At 36.0% G+C, this 17,134-nt stretch overlaps 1 protein-coding gene across 3 annotated transcripts in view; it reads left to right on the top strand.

Annotated features, from left to right (window-relative positions):
• LOC131067795 (uncharacterized) overlaps window positions 1-17,134 on the top strand; it is a 149,655-nt gene that overhangs the window by 20,965 nt on the left and 111,556 nt on the right. For 2 of the 3 annotated variants that reach the window (XM_058002950.2, XM_059218118.1), the window contains exon 3: window positions 602-856. In XM_058002950.2, coding sequence (XP_057858933.2) covers window positions 602-856 — 255 coding nt within the window. The remainder of the gene's footprint in view (window positions 1-601; window positions 857-17,134) is intronic. The other variant, XM_058002951.2, reaches the window with a different exon arrangement.

The following is a 17,134-nucleotide window of genomic DNA, read 5'->3' as shown; positions in this document are numbered from 1 at the left end:
AACAATGAATATGTATCATGACATTTGAGTTTGACAGATTGATATCAAATTACCATTTTGAATCTAGTTCTTGCTATGCTGCAAATATGTATACATTTATGACTTTTATATGTTTTCATGTATAGATCTACCCAAAAGATGCCGCACCCAATTTTTTGTTGTTGTATGGGCATACCATATCTGTACTTGTACTCAATTCCAATTCAACAACTTGGTTGTATAATGGAACCATGCTTAGTGCATATTAATAACCATATGATTGTTATTTCGTCAAGTTAGTTCTAAATTACTTGGTTCAATTGTAAGTTATCAATTTTTGGAATTTGCATCCACTGAAACACCAAAAAATGGAGTTCCCCATTTATAGAAAAAAGAAAATTATCATTTTCCCATTTTCTATTTAACTATGTCTACAGATTTTGTTTCTTGCTAATGGAGAAAAGTTTTGTCCTTCCAATGCCTACATGAAATCGTATATCACATAAAATAATGTAAATAACTTAAGTTTGCATTGCATTATTTATTCATGTTTATCTCTTTCTTTTTATTTGCAGCTTTTCAATTATCCAAAGCCTTGACTCGTGTGTTCCTTTGCTTGCAGGGATTTTAGCAACCAAGAATGAAGATGTTGTATCTTGTGCTGCAGATGCCTTGAAGGAGCTAATTCAGATTTGCATAGATGAAAGCATGGTTTTGGAGGGGGTGAACCGCATTAATGCAAAAGGAGAAATTCTTTGTGAAGATCAAACTCCAATCGAATGTATTTGCAACTCAGTTGAGACCATCCTGGATAATTGTTGTGGATTAATTTCAAACAAAATCTTCGAAGTCATTTCGGCTCTTTTTAGTAAGCTAGGTTGGTTGATCTCTATTGAATTGGTTAATTCTTTTGATGTTGAGATAACTAATATCTTAAAAATAACATAAGCCAAAAAGCAGATGGGAAAAAATCATGTGTATTCTGGAACAACCAAAAATGCATATACATTTATTGAGGACATGTAAGATATCAAATTGTAAACTAGATTTAATATTGTTTTAATTGATTGCTACACATGCAAACAGCTTGCTTGAATAACTCAAACAAACTAAATTTCAGTGTTTCGCTGAGTTTCAAGGACAGGTGGATTTGGCTTTGAAGATGGCAAATTATTTTTCTGTATTTTGAGGACAATTGTAAAAATAATATATAAAATTAATATTTGAATTTTTGAAATGCAAGTGAATTAAAAAACACTATCTGCTCATTGTGATTCACACATCAATGCTTATTTGAGACACACATCAATAGTTCAATATGTAAGGATGGATATAATAGACACATTAAATTATGATTTTTTTAATGATATTTGGGTATAGGCCCTATAGGGTATAATAGACTATCAAACAATATAAGGATAATATAGGAATTATTTTGAGTACGATGACATTTCAAGGGAGGCCTGACATCACATCTTGTTCATCCTCTACCTAGTGTGTCCTCATAATATGTATGGATATTGGTTCATGTACATCATAGACATGATCTTGGATTCAGGGTTTGATGTAAGTGCATTTTGAGTGAATTGAAGATGGCTCGGGTCAGACCCATATTCCAAGACTGTGATCTATAAAATGGATTGTTGATGTTGCAAGAGCAACAAAAGTTGTCACATCATGTCAAGAAGTGTCAAGACTTGCTTTCTTCCCATACTCGATTTTGTGGTCAGCAATTGTTCTTCATGTGAAATATGACATTATGATAGTCCCAAACATCTTTGGGAAGTACAAAATATGGAAAGTAGATGGAAAAATGGAAGATTTTGGAGCTAGCAGCAAAATTGCTTGTTTTAAGTAGGCAAAGCTTTCAATTTCATTCTAATAGTTGTGAAACCATCATTGTAGTCTTGAAGTTGTCCCAACGATTCAATTTGGCACCAATGGTCTTAGCTTTGCTCTGACAGGTTCTACACTGTTGATTTTTTTTTTTTTTTGGCTCGGCAAAAGGCCTAAGGCATATTTTATTAATAAATAAAATTACAATCTCCGCTCAGTGCGGGCGCTGATAGGAAAGAGCGGAGAGGAGAAAACATGCGGCCTTGCCCGGGACCATAGGTCCAGTCAGTATCTAATATCATTTATTGAGTTACATATAATCCTTTACAATTTCTTCATTCTGACTATTCAAAAAGCCCTTCATAGGTAGTATCTATAATTTCCCATGAGTTAACTTGCTTCTACCAGACTTCGTTGTGTACTGTTGCTGGTTTTGCCATATTTTCTGCCTTCTGCTTTTCCTGCAAAACAGATTTTCAAGACAATCTTGCTGCAAACCACTTCATGAAGTGTTAGAACAAAAAGAAGAAGAACTAGTATTATCTCTGCATACTTTCCACTGTTGTTATTATATCCCAGGCTTCTTTCATATTAAGTCAGCATCAGAAATTGTTGGCTATACTATGAAAGATTACCCAGGCTACAATAATAATAGAGGTATAAACACTGGTCAACAAGAGACTGATAATAACACAACCCATCTATCCTGTAGTTCATGATCTTACCATGATATTCTAGTCTTATAGATGTCTAAATGTAAATGCTGAATTAAACCAATATGCAAGAGTTACTAGAGTACTTCCTGTTACTGCATTTTAGTATATGCCTGACTCAAAGAAACATCCGGATTCTAAACTTCACTTATTTTAGTATATCTGTATGTCTTGTAAATGTCATCAAGTGAGTATCTTACCCTTCGCTATCTATGCTATAACAGAGTCATACATTTCTAAGCCATCCTTATATCAAAGTGCTTTCATAAACAGTTCGATATGTGCCAGCATCAAAAATTGTTGGCTATACTATGAAAGATTACCCAGGCTACAATAATAATAGAGGTATAAACACTGGTCAACAAGAGATTGATAATAACACAACCCATCTATCCTGTAGTTCATGATCTTACCATGATATTCTGGTCTTATAGATGTTTAAATGTAAATGCTGAATTAAACCAATATGCAAGAGTTACTAGAGTACTTCCTGTTACTGCATTTTAGTATATGCCTGACTCAAAGAAACATCTGGATTCTAAACTTCACTTATTTTAGTATATCTATATGTTTTGTAAATGTCATCAAGTGAGTATCTTACCCTTCGCTATCTATGCTATAACAGAGTCATACATTTCTAAGCCATCCTTCTATCAAAGTGCTTTCATAATCAGTTCGATATGTGCCTTGTACTAATTGTAGATCCTACACCCCTGTGTATTAGATTAGTTATATTAGTAAACTGCAAACAAAACTATGTTATGAAAACTTATTATTCCTCCTTATCATCTACGACTTCCATGCTAGAGGCCTATGTTTCCTCAGCCTTCATATCATTGGGATTATCAGCCTGGAACGGAGTCCAACCCTCCTCTACCACCTTTTGGCTCTTCTACCACACCAAGCCATTTTTTGAGGAATGCAACGCTCCTTGTTATCTCTGTTTGCCTTTGGCGGCATAGTTTCTGATCTTTGTTGTTGAGAATAGGCTTCTTAAACTCTATATTGAGAGCCTCTTCCTTGTCTATGGCTTCTGCAGTTTTGGTGTAATCTTCTGGATAAGGTATATATAGCTTATCATCCACGCATTTAATAGCCATTTCCAAGTTAACCAAATATTCTTTTTTGAATATTAGCCTGCATAGTGAGACTTTGATTGCCTTATCTTCTCCCATTGTGAGTAGTATTGCTGCAAACCCCGCTGAGATGCTGCTATTGACTCGTTTCCTATGTTCCGAGTATATAATCTCATTGCCTAGAATCCTTTTGGTCGCATGTATGACTAGATCATCTTCCAATCTCAGAATAACCGACCAGCGTTTGCTAGAGATCTCTCGGAGAAAGGACATTTCACGCTTCTCAGGGCATATACGAATACCGGAGTCCATCTTTTTACAAAGATAAATGGTGGGTGCCTCTACTTAGATATACTGATTTTGTTAACTGATATAATGGGTAAATGGAGTTGTAACCCCGGTTATGCCAGGCTTTTCTCGTGATGGTTTCCCATTCACCTCCTGGTAAATATTATGATTATCTTCTGATAACTTTGACATATTTCCATCCCCATATTGTCCTATTGTATTGACTATAGGAGTGTTGATTGCTTTTTCATGATTATCTGTTAGCCTTACTCCCTAGCCTCTCCAATGTATGATTGCTCAAGCAGTCGAGCAGTGCCTTTATGATGATTTTTGACATATGATGTATAAACATATATATATGCTATATAGATGTATATATATATATGTGTCTATATATATATGTATCAGTTTCTATGTGTATATATATATCTATATATATGTGGACATATATATATATATATATTTCTATGTAAATATATATATGCTTAATTATATTTATGTCCATGTATGTATATACATATATGACTATATGCATATATATATATATATGCATATATATGTATGTATGTATAGATTTGAGTATATAAACATGTTTTATGTATACAAATGAGCATGTGTATCTCAGACAAATCTGAGAGATTTCCATCCCTGTACTGTCCTGTCATATCGACTATAGGGCTGTTGATTGTTTTTCTCTTATTCTCTGCTTGCCTTACACCCTAGCATCTCCAGTGAATAATTGCTAAGGATTCAAACTGTACCTAAATGATAAGGTCTTGACATATGATGATGCCTACGCATATATATATATATATATTATATAGATCTATATATATATGTCTGCATATATATCTATATGCATATATACCTATTTCAGTTTCTCTCACTATATATATCTATATATACAGATATATATCTCTAGGTAAATATTAATATTTTTAAATGTGTATATGTCTGTGTGTGTATATACATATATAACTGTATGCATATATAGATATACATATTTATATGTTTATATATATATATATATGCATATATGTATGTATATAACCATATAGGCATACAAACATACTTTGTGTATACAAATGATCGTATACATCTATTATATTGAGAAATCTATTAAGAGCCAAAGGAGGGGTTATGATGAGCTCTGCTCTAAGATTATTATTGATAGGTATATATATGGTTATATACGCATATATCAGTATATGTGTGAGTATGTATCTATATATATAGTTATATATGTATACGTGCATCTATATATGTATCTGATACCATATATATGCACGTATGCACATATAAGTATATAAGTATAAATATATACGTACATATATACCACTATTTGTGCATATACATATGTATGCCTTCCAATATGTGTGTGAATGTGCTGTTCAGGATTATATCTAAACCCCTGCCTGCCTATAAGTATCCTGGTCTGATTGCCTATATGTTAATGATGTGGTTTTGTTTGTTCCATCTGCCCCTAAATTGGCTAGATTATCTGCCAATGTATTAGCCTCCCTATATATGTGATTGAGCGTGTAATCTAAGAAGCTTTCCATTAGAGATAGGGCTCTGTCCAATAAACTTCCGAGTTCCTAGTTTGGCATTGTCTTGGTCCTCATTGCATTAACTATAATTTCAGAGTCCCCTTCTATTTCCAATTTGGATATTTTTAATTGTTTGCAAAGGTTTAAACCCTCTATTAGGCTCAACAGTTCTGCCTTATTGTTAGTGCAATGACCTAGATATCTGGATCTAGATCCAATACAAATCCCTTCATCTGAGTGAATTATACAGCCTGCCCCTGCCTCCCCTGGATTACCTCTGGATACTCCATCAAAGTTGAGTTTGCACCATCCAACCTCCGGGGGCACCCATTTGCATGCTTTGCTTGCTTCGGTCTTGTCTATGCCACCCTTCCCAGTGAACGGAGGGATTTTAATCCCCTTCCACTGCCTTCTGATGCAGTTATCCCAGTTTGTAAATGTCTTATCATGTTGGGGGATGGTAGCATTCTTACTATTGGAGATTTCTGTGATGGAGGCTTCTATTTTTGCTATAAGATTCTCTACCTTCATTTCCGTTACTTGAAAAATTCTCCTGTTCCTCTCCTTCCAAACCTCCCAGATTACTATTGCTAGGCTGCATATCCATAAATTGTGGAAGGTGCTATTCCTTTTGATAATTTGCCAACTTTTGAGCCATTTCTTTAGGGAAGGGATAAGGGCACCTGACCAACCTAGTTGTGCCATCAGTCAATACCGACATTTCTGTGTGTAGTTGCAGGTTGTGAATATATGGTCATTTGTCTCCTCGTCTTTTTTGCATAAGAAACAGATTGAGGGTCCTTTGTAGCCCCTAAGTTTAAATTGTTCAACAGTTAGGACCTTCCCCTGAAATCCTACCCAGGCAAAGAAGCCAGCTTTTGGGAGACATAATTTATCCCAGCATAGTGTATTAGGGATGTAATCCTTGGCAGTGTTTCCCTCATCATATATGGTTTTGAAACCATCTTTACAGTTGTATGGTCCATCCTTTGATTTAGACCATATAAGCTCATCTCGCCCAGGTCTTAATATTATTATTCTGCATTCAAGAATTTGCAACAATTCTTGGTCTTTGTTATCTGCCAAGAATGGGAGCGTGTTTTTCCATTTCCATCCCATTGTCGATTCTGGTGCCATTGTTGTATAATCCCTTACATGATTACCCCATAAAGATTTCATTTGGTCTTTTATACCGGTCGTATTCATCAGACTGTCTATCGGGGGTATCCCCCTAGGAATCTTCCCAGAACAAGGCGGATTTACCATCGCGAATATCCTAGGATAGATGGTTCGATATGAGCATTAGACTTTCTTTTATAAAATTCCAGATTCTAGATCCCTTGGGTGGGTTTGTTCCCTAAAATACTGCCTCTCTCTGATTTTGTGATATGTATTTGCTCCTAAGGATTCTGGCCCATTTGGCTTTTGAGGATGTGTACATTCTCCATGCTAGTTTTGCCCCCTAAAGCCTTATTTTGCCATAGTAATTTTCTTATCCCGTGCCTCCATCACTCTTTGATTGACATGTCTTGTCCCATGATATCAGTTTCATTTTGTTCTTATCCTCTGCACCATTCCAATAGAAATCTCTGATTGTTTGAGTTAATTTCTTATAGGCCCCTTTTGGAAGTGGTATACATGATAGAAGATAGATAGGCATTGCTGCTAAGACTGTTTTTATGAGGGTTAATCTTCCTGCCCGTCAGCCATAAGGTTTTCCAAGATGACAGCTTCTCCCTCACCCTTTCAATCAGGGGATCCCAGAGTTTGTTGGTTCTAATACCTTTGTCCAGAGGCATCCCTAAATACGAGAATGGTAGATGATCTATTTTGTACCCTAGACATGAAGCTATTCTGTATTCCTCCTGTGCCTCCATATTGAAAAAGAATATCTCGGATTTCTCCTTGTTTACCATCTCTCTGGAAGCCCAACACTGTTGATTGTTGGTTTGTGGCATGTTTGTTATTTTGGTATGTGCAGGCCAATTAACACCCAAAACAGTTGGAATTCCTTTTCTTGTGTTGTTTTCTGGGAGAAATGCTTCTTTTGAGGCATAGGAAATAAAATCAAGGGAGAACATCATTTAAGGGGCTGGTACTATGTTGTTCGTTTGGTTTTCTGAGTACATTCTTGTTGTTGTAGCAATTTGGAAGCAAAATTGAAGTGTTAGAGCATGCTATTGCACATGTAAGCTTGGTTGCTATTTTATTAGGTTTTGTAAGTTTGGGGCCTATCACCATATTGGTCAGTAGGGGAGTGAAAATGATTACACACACTTGAGACAGTATGCCCCAACTAAAAACATCACTAAGAAATCACAGCAGAAAAGAAAGACTTGAAATCGAAGGAGAAAGAGGTCTTGGATCGCTACCTTATCTATGGGAGAAGGCAAGGAAGAAAGACAGAACAGGTTGCAGCATTAATAACTAAACCTAGGGCGAAACTAAGTAATAAATTAGGGCCGACCAGGGCATAAAGAAGCTAATAAATAAGGGCCAACCTAGGGCAGCGAATTAAGGAAGTAATTTAAAATTCATTAAATTACTCTCCAAGAGGCAGTGATCATGAAAAGGCATGCTTTACAAAGTGAAGGGCAGTGATTGGAAAGCTTGCATCTTTCCAAAGGTAATGACCCTTCCCACCTTGGAAGGTATAAAAGAAGGAAGCCTCATTTGGTGGAGGTAGAGGGACAAAAATTGGAAAAATGAAATAGAAAAATAGAGAATTCAGAAATCAAGGAATGAATGAATTCAGCAGAAGTAAGAATCAATATCAATCAAGTTTGAATTGGAGAAGAATTCAGAAATAAACCTGAGTTAGAAATTAAGAACAGCAGTCTATAATATTAAGGGAAATAATTAGTATGCAATAATAATTGTGTTTATTTATTTATTTTACATAAATCTGATAGGAAGCTTTTAAGTCTTACTTATATGATTAAATTGCCAATCCAACAAGAAATATAGGATAAGTAATTGTTTACCTAATTTCCATCAGCAACCATGTTTGGAATCCATGCGAAATGTTTTGCAAATAGGAACATGCAGCAGTACTGGTCTTCCCCCATCAAGTATGCCACCTTAAGATTGATAGACTGGAGGTCCTGCCATACTTGTAGGCCAAGGGGCCAAATGGATTGGAGGCCCTGCCATACTTGTGGGCCAAGGGGCTGAATGGATTGGATTCATTCCGAGGCCTTGGGCTTGGTTGAGGAAGACTGTCTCCTGGCATCCTATCAAGCTCTTCAATTGGAGTCCTAATATGGTTGACTATGGGAATAAGCTATGAATGATTTTAAGATACTTTGATTTTAATAAAGATTATTTGTATACAATCATAGATTCTTGATATTAATGCTTTGATGTTAATTAATATTGTTTATAAGACCTAAATTAGGATTTTCTCTAAATTTGCATTACAATTATGTAATTTTATTATAAATTCTATTTGCAATTAAATTGCATTTATTGGAATTGTTATTTTTGGGCAAAATCAGGTATATCCCAAAAGGGGACATTACACGGTAGGGCATGGCCTTGCTACCTTGGTTACCCTATGGGTACATTGGGGCACAGTCTTGCTGTCTTTACCAGGTATCCTCTGGATGCATCTAGATGTGCCCATAGAGTACTCTAGGCAGTAGGTCATGCCTTAGCCGTACTAATAATGTGCTCAATTGTTTCTAGAGGAATACAAGCCTCCTCTTTTTTGTTACAATTACAACGGTAGATGTGAAAAATCGCAGGTAGAAGAGTGGAATCTCTTTTAGTGTTTGGGGAGATTTCAAAGGCTTGAGCAAAGGTAGATTTTAGAGGTGCGAGTAAAAGTAGGTTTAACTTATAATAGTAACTATTTTATGTTCAAGTGTTTTTCTTTGGACTTTAAATTATTGTCATTTGCTTTCTTTTCTCTACCAACCACCTTCATCTCCCCATCCTCTTCCCTGTTGCTGCATTTCAGCCTTTTGCTGCTGCTATCTGTTTTCCATTGAGATTTTTGCAAGACACTTATAGTATTATAGTATTTACTTTTATGCTTAGGTCTCTACCCAATAATTTCACCCTCAAATATTGTGTCAAGAAGGGTGTTGTACTATCCTTGTTCTCCAAGGGAGATAAAATGAGGATTTAATTATGTTTGTCATTTGAACATTTCATTGAAGTATAGAGAACATGCCACATGGAATGAGATGGCATGGGCATAAAAAAATATGGCTACAATGTCATAAACCTCTTCATGTTTGCATGTTCAACAACCCTACAACTATATTTTTCTCATCACTAGTGGCCTTTCTTTTTCTTCTGCTAGAACCTTGTCTCCTCCCAACAACATCCTTACTACCAGCAGACAACATATTGGAATGATCTGATTCTAGAGGCACACCTCTATCTTTCATCTCACCCTCAACCAACCTAGCCAATTCAGCCCTAACTTCTAAGGTTATGTAACCACAAACCCTAACCCCATGTCCACTCATATGCAATAAATGGTGACCACCTCTAGCATCACTCCTGTGGAAATCAGTTTTCATATATGAGAACCAATGTTTGCTCTCCCCTAATTGTTTTGACTCGTGTTTGTCCAAAATGGTCACATATTGCAATATGGGTTTTGTGGGTTTGAAAGGGCTTTTTCATAAACTGACAATTATTGGTGGACATTCAAAGTGTTTCCGGCAGCAATTTAATTATCAGAAAAACCCATAACACTTAATTGACACTCACTTGGTTCCCCTTATAGTTATTTATCCCTTGAAGAACCTGTGTCGCTCTTTTTAGGTTTATAAATAAATATGTAACAACAGGCTGAAAAAGTAACAGCAGAAAGATTGCTTCGGATTTTTGACAGAGTAAAAAGAACAGATAATAAGATGGTCTCTATTTCATTCATGGTGATTGTAGCTTAGTCGGCAATGAGTTATTACATAAACTACAATAACAAATGTTGACAATGGATGACTTTTTGTCCTTCCTCTTTACAGCTGCATGTGCAATATGTAAATTGATTGTGTTAATTGTGAGTTGCAATTGGGTGGGTGTGTTACTTACAAGGAAGGTTTAGGGTTTGGTAAGGGCTGTTGGGCCCTGTTATTTTTTTAATAAATCTCGTTGTTTTCTAAAGCTACAAAAAGGGATGTCCAAACATCATTGAGATGTAAGCCTCATAAGCAAATGTTTTATATATACATCCTTTAATATATCAAGGATAGGAGATGGCAAGGGGATGTCCCTGAAGTTCTTATGTCTTGGGGATGCCATAGGAGATGAGGACATGAGGTTTGGAGTGGATGCATCCCTTGTGTAACTTTGAAACTAAATATATACAACTCAGATAAAATTACACTATTGTAGTTGTCACTTGTCATAGCTAATCCTTTGAGTTCACAACCTCCCTTTCAGTGTTTATTTTCATTTTAAAATGTTTATTGAAATCTTGATTTGTTTGTAATATTTTTAATGTTAGACCATAGAAATGGCTAGGCATTTCTAGGATGGTCAAGGAATGTTTTGAGGACCCATGGCCATCTCGAGGACATCAACATGTCCTTTGCATTGTGTAAAAAGACATTCCCTCGTGAAAAGCACACAAAAAAAACTTAAGTATTTTAAAACTTTTAAACACATGAAACCACATAAAAAAGAGATAGAGAATACATCAACAAGGAGAACACCAAATTTCATGTGGAAAACCCTTTCGGGTATAAAACCATGGCAGATCAATAGCTTTCATTAGCGAAATGGGGACCAACCCAGACTACATAAGTGAGCACCAACTCACAGAGAGCACCAACCCTCCTCGAAGCACCAACTTTGTTCAGCTGAAGCACTGACCTCAAATGCACCAAAAAAACTTCCTCACAAAGAGCTGCGGTTATCTCCAGCAAGGACCACGTTCAGATGAAAGGAGACTATCGGATGACCAAAAGAGGAGTCAACTTTTCCTCTAATGCCTTCATACGTTCTCGTTCAAAAACATTTCACACCAAAATGAAATTTTTTCACTGCCTGATAATTGAAAGAATGATTATCTCTGAACTCCAAGATACCATATGTCAACTCTTTTCAAAAAAAAAAATGGCTCCACCATACTCCCATTTCATTGAATCCTTAACAACATATTCTCAAAACGCTGTTAGTCACACTAATCACACAGTCACAATTTTTTCACACAGCTGGCAACCACTGAAAATCACAACTCACCAAAAATGGCCAGCTCTTATTTGAGTAATTCACCTACGACTCATAACCCCATAATTCAAGAACATTGTTCCATAGAACAAGAACATGTATCGACTCATTCAGGAAAATACAACATCAATTACAGCTTGGCTGAATAACAACACCCTCCATTTAATAGATAGAATCATGGTTGAAAAACTCTGCGAGTCTTTGAAAGACTCGCGAGCCCCTAGTTGGCTGCGAGTCACTCACGCATAAACTCGGCAATCGCAGTGATTTTTTATCAAAAAATCGCGCAAAGTCGCTAAAAACAGTTAAAAAACTCGGCCCTTTTCAACGACACGAGCCTTCTTTCTGACACGCGACTGCTAGCTAGGGCACGACCTTCTTCACGCGACTGATAGGTGTCTTTTTGCCATTTTCGTCAGTTGAAAAAATGCAGACAGATGGTTTACATCGGGTTTTCAAGAGCATTCCAAGGCACGACAATGATTGCACGAGTCCAGGGCACGACGGTTCCCTCTTGCATTTCATTTACCAATAATATTTTGAATTTCCTTTATGCTTTGATCGATATCCATACCCAATCTTTGATAAAATGATGTATAAAAGTTTAAATTAATTGATAATTGGCTTTATTTTAAAATTAAAAAATAAAAAGAATTATAAACTATTAAGTATAAATATTAGACATTAGGAATTATTAAATTTTTTTAAATATATTAAAAATAAATTTTATTATAATTTAAATCATATTCTATTAATATATGTTAAATGATTATTCCAAATAAAAATTAAAATAAGTAAATTTAAAGATACATTAGCAATTATTAATTTTTTTTAAAATATATTAAAAATAAAAATTATTATAATTTAAATGATATTCTATTAATATATGTTAAATGTTTATTCCAATAAATATTAAAATAAATAAGTTTAAAGATATTAGTTTTATATAAATGTGTGTTTTAAAGAATATTTTAAAGAAAATGTATTTTCAAAACTTCAATAAAGTTGTCGAGTTATTGCCGAGTTTTTGCGAGTCCCGAGTTTTTAGATTTTTTGGGGGTTGCCGAGTCATTGCCAAGTCCAATTTTTTCAACTATGGATAGAATAACTAGTGCACAACCCAAAATAGCATCCATCGACTTTGTCATAAAAAACAACTCCATATTTGTCAAACGCCTGAAGTCGTTGCTGTTGCCCCCAAATTTAGGTTGAAAAAATAGACTTGGTTCCCAAAAAAATGTCAATCAATAAATATTTTAGTCGCGCAAAATAATCCAACTCAGCAGTTACATTTGTTTCAAATACAACGTCAAGCATCAAAATTGTGGATATATGCGATGAAATAAACTTGGCCGCCATTTTCCAAGACTAACGTAGTCCATAAAAAGAGAATCGAGCCTCTTTTCATCAGGTAATCATGAAGAGTCAAGATAATTGACTTGGCACATAGAAGTAGACAAGCAAGCAGCTCAAGCATGCAACCAAGTAGCTCAAGCAGGCAACCAAGTAGCTCAAGTAAGCAAGCAACCAACTCAAGCAAGTAGCCAAGTAGCTGATGAAGAACTGATGAATAATTAGCAGCTTGATATGCATTTCATTCCTCTTTATTACTTTGAGTAATCCTCCAAAATTTATATGACCTTGATCATCAACCTTTGACATCAATGACAAAATATTGAACACCTTGTTTATGGGACATGTATAATTTTTACAAAAAAGAGAGGATGGGAAGGGGAGAGGACATTTTGTTGTTGTTGTCCTCAAAATGTCCAGGATGTGCAGTTAGATTTGGGGATGTGTCCTTGTGAATCATTTCTAAATTTACAGCACGCACGGTCCATGCATTTACACAATCTAAATCAAATCTAATTCACAATTGCACTTCACCATGTAATATAACTCTTCTTCTTGAATAGTTGCTTGACTACATAGATCTAGCTTGCTACTATTTAAATGGCCTTGATAGGGATTCTAGTCTAGTTTCTTAACGTATGGTACCTGTTATGGGTCTCATCACTAATGTTATTTATTTTGGGTTTCTCTCGTCATGGTTCTAGCATACCATTCATCCTTGTTTGCTTGAGGGATGTTAAGGTGCCCCCGACATAATTAAGAAAAAGGGAGCATTCCCCTTTTCTCGGGATGCCCGAATTTTTCAAACAATGTGGGGACTGGGGGCAATGTGGAGGGGACATCCCATCCCCTTGTCCTTGAAACATCTTGGAGTTGCTTATAAACCCTAGGGATGCATCTATATGAATTACTGCTAAGTTTACAACTTGCATATTTAATGCATCAACATAATCTAAATAGATTCTAATGTACAAGTGCACTTCACTGTGCATCATAAATTATTTCTTTTGGATAGTAGCATGGCTACATAGATCTTGAAGATCCCTAGCCCAAATCTGATTCAACTTTCTGTTTTTGATAATTCTGGTTTTGTTCCCAGAATGTCTTCAACCAGCGAAAGAAGGTTTATGTTTGTTTTATTTTTTTGAGTTTTTGGTAATTTTGAATGTTGATCTTAATTTTAAATGCTTGATGGAATTTTCACTACTATAATGAATTGTAAACAGATAAACTTCTAACCATAAATGACTGAAAATAAGAATTTAATGACCCAGAATTGAAACTGTGAACTTGATTGATGAATTTGGATCAAATACATACCCTTTATCAGCATACAATAAAATTATGAAGTCTGATCTGGAAATTCAGACCGTAGAATAATCTGATCTGCACCTTCAATGGCTTCCAAACCCCAATGCCATGTAGGAACTGAAAAATAAATTGAATGAATGATTCAATAATTGGATGATTACATTGAACGATATACACATGTATATATAGAGGTTACAAGACGATGTTCTATAATTAGAACATAACGTTAAAGTAAAAGATTTAAGAGCTAAAAGCTAAATTAAGCTTAAAAGCTAATTAACTAAAAAGAAAAAGCTAAATGCTAAATAAAGCTTAAAAGCTAATTAATTAAAAAGAAAAAGCTAAATGCTAAATAAAGCTTAAAAGCTAAATGACCATTAAACAAGGAACTAAATATAGGTGACTAAAATATAATTAAATATTCTAATAGGAACAGTTGCGAGGATGCTGGAATTTGGCACGGCTAGGGTTTAGACCAAAATATGGGATGGAATTGCTGTCTTCCAACCCCAATCTGCAATTTGATAATTCCAATTGACTTCCAGAAATTCAGATTTATGAAACCGTTCCCATAATCTCTGCAAAATGTAGTTTCTTACTGATCTGTAATTATGTCTGCTACAATTAAAACTGGAAAATTGTTGGGAATGTCCCAGAAGGCACCCAGATTTGCTGACAACTTCTGTTTATGTCGTGTGCTGCTGCTAATTTCTGAAAATAACCACCCAGCGGTCTGAATTCAACCTTTTCAGTACTCTATGATGAAAATTTGATGGAGAGAGATTGGGATTTCATCCAATTCTCCAATTCCCAAGGGAGTTTTCGTTCCCCAAGGTCTAATTTCTGCTGCAATACGCGCTCCAGAGCTGTGACCTGCAATTTGCTGCTATAATAATGAATTCTGAATGCGTAAAGTGGCTGCCTTAATGGTTCTTTATTCCTTTCAAACCCTAAACATGGCTTTTAGGGTTTTCACCTTATTTAATAAAATTTATTCTTTAATTTAAATTAAATCATAACCCCTCAAAGATGTTGGGACTTCTTGAGGGTTCCCCCCATCATGAGAAGCAAGTCCCTTTTTTTTAAAAACAAGTTGTAACTTATCACTCCTAGGGAAGTGTGACATGGGGGCCACTTTATTATATTTTATTAATTAATATAAAGTGACTTTATAATCATTAATCACCTTATTTTATTAATATTAAATATTAAAGTCAAACTCTAATATTTTATTTCTTCAAATTGCATCACCTAGCGACCTCCAAACCGAAAACGGTTGATGCCCATGCTATCTTGGTGATATCTAATATTGGAGTTGAGGAAATGTTGGTGTTGGAAATAAGCCACACCCGGACCGACGATGGACTGGTCCAAGAGGGGCCAGTAGCTCAGTGGTAGAGCACTCCAGCAGCGTATGGAAGGTCCTAGGTTTGAGTCCTAGCTGGTCCATGTCTCAACATGGTATCAGAGTTAGGTCTAGGCTAGGAGCCCCAAGCACACGAGAGGTGTGGCTTAAGGGGGGGTGTTGGTGTTGGAAATAAGCCACACCCGGACCGACGATGGACTGGTCCAAGAGGGGCCAGTAGCTCAGTGGTAGAGCACTCCAGCAGCGTATGGAAGGTCCTAGGTTTGAGTCCTAGCTGGTCCATGTCTCAACAGGAAAAATCAACTCTACAGCTCCCAAAGATCACCTGCATGCAAACCTGTCACAGAATGAGAGAAGCAAAAAAGCTATGGAGGCCAGAATTCAAAGATCTAGAAAAGAGGAGTCATATTGATTGTGCAACAAGAATGCAATTCAATAATTACAGTTGTTATGAAAAATACAAAGAGAGAATCCTTATAAAAGGATACTTGAAACCCTAAAGGTGAAAACCCTGAAGAGTTATAAGATTCCTAAGTTTAGCTTAAGCATGGAGTATAATAGACTAATAATTAAATAAATAATTATTAGCTAATAAAAGATAACTCCAACACCCCCCCTTAAGATGAACTTAGGGAGTAGCTAAAAAACAACCAAGGACTAAAAAAACATGTAAAAAATGCAGGAAAGCAACAATGGGTCCCGACAACTAGGCCCGATGAGGTACCCAAGTTCAATAAAATCTCTATAAAGTGGAGAAAAAGGAGAAAACTCTGTGGGAACAAAACTCCTCTCCAAGAAGAGATGAAAGCTCAAGTGAAGGACTAAGAAGCCTCCAAATAAGAGTGTTCCAGAAGATAGGAACAAAAAGAAGAGAATGAAGAACACCACTGAAGCATGAAATAGCTGCAAACACTGTCGAAGAGTAACTGTGATCTGAAGAACCTCCACTAAAATGGAACATGACCAGGTAGAGAAGACTATAATCTGCATGAGTGCCCTAAAATTACACTACTCAAATCAGATGGCAAACAAAGGCAAACAACTGAACTCGAAGATACAGATGGCATGAAACACCAAAGCCTGAAGAGCTGATCAATCGAACCAAGGAAGCATTAGAACAACAGGACAAACCTCCCCATAATGCTGAAAAAGGGAGAGGGATAGGTACATTGAAAACAACGGCCAACAAAAACTGCATGACGAAAAACCAGGAACATCAAAGGTGCAGAGAAAGTACATAGTGTCGTGGAAGGAACACTCACTTGACACACATCATGAGGCTAATGTTGTGGAAGGAACACTCACGTGACAAATGTAGATGGCAAACAAAGACAAACATCAACCCCCCCATGGCACTTTATAAGTAGTGCATGTACAATAAGGCACAAGATGTGCAAGATCCCAAGTATACAATGTATGATGGCACTTTATCTTAGTGTGCAAGATCCCAAGTATACAATGTAGGAGACCGTC

Source organism: Cryptomeria japonica, chromosome 3, assembly GCF_030272615.1.
Source record: "Cryptomeria japonica chromosome 3, Sugi_1.0, whole genome shotgun sequence".
Lineage (NCBI taxonomy): Eukaryota > Viridiplantae > Streptophyta > Pinopsida > Cupressales > Cupressaceae > Cryptomeria > Cryptomeria japonica.
This window is presented reverse-complemented; position numbering and strand designations above follow the sequence as displayed.